The following is a 5,167-nucleotide window of genomic DNA, read 5'->3' as shown; positions in this document are numbered from 1 at the left end:
TAAGTAATGATACTTGTTTGGGCTTAATCTCATATCTGGAAAAAAACATTATTACCTATTAAATTTTCAAAAATCGTAAAAAAATCTAAATATTAACCGGACCACTACGAAAAATTAGGTTTTATACGATGTCCGAATATTATAACTATATAAATTTATTGTCCAAAAATCCTTTTCTATACGTATATATGCATAATAGGCACATACAGTACACCTATTAAATTTAACCAAGTAGCTTTTTAACCACCCACATACACCTATAAATTTAAACAAGTCGCATATATATAGCTAAAGGTGGCATTAATACAACTTGAAAAGTTTTTGACACCTTTCTCTACAAACCAAAAGTGTTTGATCTTATTCTTTCTATTAAGAGTTTTCAATATGTGTTCCATCGATGTTGCTGCTTCTTCTGTTTCCAGTATGTACTCTGCTACAGACGTTCTGAAGAATCGAGTAGGAGTTTACATGGAGACGACAAAGAAGTTTTTAGGGTTGACATGTCAGAAAATTTTGAAAGTGGGTCGAGATGATCCACGAAGGGCAATTCATTCAGTAAAAGTTGGATTATCACTCACTTTGGTTTCTTTGCTATATCTTTTAGAGCCTTTGTTCAATGGGATCGGGCAGAACGCCATTTGGGCTGTCATGACTGTTGTGGTTGTGCTTGAGTTCACTGCAGGTAATTTATTAAGTTTTTATATATAGTACTTAGTTACAATTGGTTTCATGCATCAATAATTGATAGACTATTATTATATTTAGTGGTTTATATATGAAGCTGTAAATTAATTAATAATATTTATTTTTTTATTTTTTGAAAGGGGCAACGTTATGCAAAGGATTGAATAGAGGTCTTGGAACACTGTTGGCAGGATCATTGGCTTTCTTATTCGAGTATATCGCTAGAGAAACTGGGAAGGTTTTTTGTGCCATTTTCATAGGAGCTTTGGTCTTTTTGATAGGTAAATATTGCACTAGCTAGCTGTTTATTTATTTTGGTGTAAATGTAAAAAAACAACAATCATACTTCTATTTGTTTCTGAATTATAATACTTTTTATGTTATCATTTATATTTTCAATTTTTTTTATTGAAACACTATACTTTGAAAATCTACATAACTATAATATTGTATTTAAAAAAAATATTATATCAATATACTTTAAATTAAATTTTCTTTAACAAATCATAAAAGTATGTTGCTATTTTTTGCATTTAATCCTATTATGTTTACATTTTACATCAATTTGTGTTTGCAGGAGCTATGAGTACGTATTTGAGGTTTTTTCCAACAGTAAAAAAAAATTATGACTACGGTGTCATTATATTCCTCTTGACATTTAATTTAATTACTATTTCAAGTTATCGTGTTGAAGACGTGCTAAAGATAGCTCGTGAGCGACTCTACACCATGGCTATTGGATCGGGGGTTTGCATTGTCATGAGCCTTTTTATCTTCCCGAACTGGTCAGGAGAAAATCTTCATAATTTTTCAGTATCGAAAATTGAAGGTTTGGCAAAATCAATTGAAGGTAAGCAATTACGATTCTTGAAATATCGTGTTTCAATAGTTTTTGCAATTTAAAAGGTAATCATAAAAAAATATGAACAATTTTATAAAACATTATCGGGTGTTTGGGGCTGTGTTTCAAAAATAATTTAAATTTTTAGAATTCAATAAGCTAAACTGAATACTTTACAAAATCCATATTCCCCATCTTTAATATAAAGTCGCTGAAATTTTTTTTCAAAAATTTTCTTTCTTTACAAAAAAAAAAAAAAGTTTTTTTTATTTTTTTTTTCAGTAAAATAGTCAAAATGGCTGTGATTTTTTGATAAAAAATTTTTAAAAAAAAGTTTTGTAATGTCTAGGTATTTTTTTATGCATTTTTATGATTTTTGGGGTTTTTTGTTTTACAAATAACATATATATATATATATATATATATATATATATATATATATATATATATATATATATATATATATATATATATATATATATATATATACACACACTAGATGCGTGCCTGCAAAACGGCGACGATAAACAACACTTTTGGTGAATAATTTTTTTACGAGGATATAATTATTATATTTTATTATTAGTTATTATGTATAAAAATTATCACTTTTAAATAAAATATTTATGTTTAGACCTTATATTTGTGTTATCTGGTTATAAATCCGGTAAGAATTTTTTTTTTAGGAAGGTAAGAAGTTTTTTTTCTACATATTTTTTTGACGAACAAAATAAATGAATCACTAGATGATTCATTTGTAAGATGATTCACAAGAAAAAATTCCCAAAAAAACATCTTTATGATTCATTTTTAAGTAAATTAAGAAAAAATTTATTTTTACGACAATTTTAGTGAATAACAACAAAATCATTGTATAAATGAATAATCGAGATGTTTTTTGAGAATTTTTTTTTTGTGAATCATCTTAAAAATGAATCATCTAATGATTCATTTTGTTTGTTCGCAAAACAAATATATAGAAAAAAAAAAACTTCTTACCTTCTTATCAAAAGTTTCCTTCTTATTTGATCTTGACTCTGTGTTATCTATTCATACATTTGATGTAAATTAATTAACATCGGTGTCAAATTTAAGAAATATAAACTAATTCATATATAGGAATTTAACATTTTAAAATTGTCATTTTGCTTCAAATTAAACTTTTTAATAAATTTCCTTAATTCAAGGTTTCAAACTTTTAGTAAATATTAATGATTTATTTATGTATAATTGATTTATACAAAAAACTTTGTAACTTATACCTCTTAAAATTCAAGATATGACTAATATGCTTTATAATATAGTATAAGATATAACATATATGATTTTTTATGTTGAAGGAAAAAGTAACTTTTAAAATGTATTTATGTGGGATTTTAAAAAATTACAGCTTGTGTCAATGAATACTTTAGCGACAGAGAAACAAACGTGGGGAAAGATAACTCAATGGAGGATCCTATTTACGAGAACTACAAGGCAGTTCTAGACTCAAAGTCCACAGACGAAACCCTGGTACAATACTTTTTTGTTGTTTTAGATGCATATTATAATTAATGGGTTCTTGTAACATATCAGAAAACAATCATTTGGAGTTACATTCAATAAAGTTGATATAACTTACAGGCTTTACATACGAGTTGGGAGCCACGACACTCATGGCATTGTGATCCAATCCCCTGGCAACAATACGTTAAACTCGGAGCAGTTCTTCGACATTTTGGATATACGGTCGTTGCTCTTCATGGATGTTTACGAACTGAAATTCAGGTATCTTTTGCCCATATAAAATTTTAGCTTATTAAATGTTGTATGGATAAAGTGCTTAATAGATTAATAATACATGTCTTAAACAAGAGTGTTGTATGTACAAAGATGCTTTCTTTTAAAATAAATAAGTTATCTAAAATAAATGATCGTCTTATCTTTTTATGTAATGATGCAATTAGCAAGCCATTTATTTTATGGTATTACATTATGTATGAATGTTTTCTATTAAAGTAAAATATATCATTTTTTCCATTAAGTGCTAATATTTCACAAATACGACCTCATTTTTTTTTCCTATCGTTACACAAAATATGAACCATTTTCCTGAAAGTAGAAAATAATTTCAACATCATTTATGCACAAACACTTTATCAAACCAAAGCTATTGCTAATTTACCAATTAGTTATTGAATAAAATTTGATCCTTCCATTTTGGCATTTTCAGACACCAAAATCCGTTCGATTGTTGTTTAAAGATCCATGCACTCGCCTAGCAACTGAAGTATCCAAAGCCCTAATGGAACTAGCAGATAGCATACGAAACCGTCGCCAATGTTCACCAGAAGTACTCTCTGATCACCTCCACCAAGCCCTACAAGACCTAGACACAGCCCTAAAATCACAACCGCGACTCTTTCTTGGGCCGAACGGCCCTAACAATACCGCAAACATGCTAGCCCTAGTGGCAGAAACAACACGATTAAAGCCTGAAAAGCAGTTATCAAGTGTAAAAACCGAATCATCAGCATTATATGAGTGGAAATCAAAAAGAGTTTCCAAGCAGTTGGAAGTGGAGGGGAGGTTCTTGAGGCCGACATTGAGCAAGATTGCAATCACGAGTTTAGAGTTCTCAGAGGCGTTGCCATTTGCAGCATTTGTAGCATTGTTGGTGGAGGCGGTGGCAAAACTTGATCTTGTGATTGAAGAAGTGGAGGAATTAGGGAGGATTGCTTGCTTTAAAGACTTTGATGACCATGTGATTGTCGACGTGGATGAGAAATCTAAAATGGAGATTAATTTGCCTTCTGATCCTGTCGAATAGTTTTAATAGTAATACTATTTCTTTTTTCTATTATGGACTTTGTATTTGTAAACCATTTATTAGAAATGTGATAGTTTCAGACCGACTACTTTGTGTTATTATTGATTTTGTACATGTATATCATTGAAAGCATTTGAAAATCAAAAGGATATTAGTATATCTTTTATTAATGATAAGATTGCCAAACCATAAATAACTTTATCTTCTCCTAATTTATAGGATCTTGTTGTATTTTAAATATATCTTATCATGTACTCTTGTATTGATTATATATAATAGAATATACACCACTCCAAGATTATTGGAGCTTGATAAAATATATTCTTATATGGTATCAGCCAATTGTTGATCTCTTCCTAATCAATTCTTATAACCAACACTACTTCTTCTCGATAATGGCATCATGAAGCTCCTCCAAGATGGTACTCTTTCTCTTAAGACCATTCTTCATATGCTAACCATCAAGTTATCCTCTTCAAACTACCACTATGGAAGTACCAGATTACTCCCCTTCTCAAATATCAAAACTAAATCACTCATATTAATGGTTCCTCTATTCCTCTTCCCGAGACAATTATGGTTGAAGACAAAACTTCCCCGAATCCCACTTTTGCTTCCTGGGAAGAAGTTGATCATAAGGCCATTATTATCCTTCAAGCCTCCCCCACAGAATACATCATGGATGAAATTCTCAGCCTATGTACTACTCGATATGTTTGGGTCACACCTAAAGCCGCATACTGTCATGTTTTTGTTGAACCTATGCAAAATCTTAAGGACTCTCTTCACCAAGTGCAAGAAGGTTCCTCTTCTGTCTCTAATTATGGTTGAAA

The 5,167-nt window shown here is 29.8% G+C and overlaps 1 protein-coding gene across 1 annotated transcript; it reads left to right on the top strand.

Moving 5' to 3' along the window:
- The first annotated feature begins 304 nt into the window (after positions 1–304).
- On the top strand, positions 305–4,504 carry LOC145056653 (aluminum-activated malate transporter 12-like). The gene is made up of 6 exons (XM_079004362.1): positions 305–682; positions 825–965; positions 1,262–1,534; positions 2,916–3,037; positions 3,149–3,292; positions 3,738–4,504. Exons 1-6 carry the CDS (start codon positions 385–387, stop codon positions 4,332–4,334), a joined length of 1,575 nt encoding a protein of 524 aa, XP_078860488.1. The 5' UTR covers positions 305–384; the 3' UTR covers positions 4,335–4,504.
- The last annotated feature ends 663 nt before the right edge of the window (positions 4,505–5,167 follow it).

This window comes from Lactuca serriola, chromosome 6, assembly GCF_051521515.1.
Source record: "Lactuca serriola cultivar US96UC23 chromosome 6, Lser_US96UC23_V15, whole genome shotgun sequence".
Classification (NCBI taxonomy): Eukaryota; Viridiplantae; Streptophyta; class Magnoliopsida; order Asterales; family Asteraceae; genus Lactuca; species Lactuca serriola.
Note: the sequence above shows the minus strand (reverse complement) of the source record. Positions and strands in the feature narration are given on the sequence as shown.

Coding starts and splice junctions, on each gene's coding strand:
- LOC145056653 (XM_079004362.1), top strand. CDS start 385: ATGTGTTCCATCGATGTTGCTGCTTCTTCTGTTTCCAGTATGTACTCT. Junction 1,535..2,915: donor TTTGGCAAAATCAATTGAAG/GTAAGCAATTAC, acceptor AAAAAATTACAG/CTTGTGTCAATGAATACTTT. Junction 3,038..3,148: donor AGTCCACAGACGAAACCCTG/GTACAATACTTT, acceptor TATAACTTACAG/GCTTTACATACGAGTTGGGA.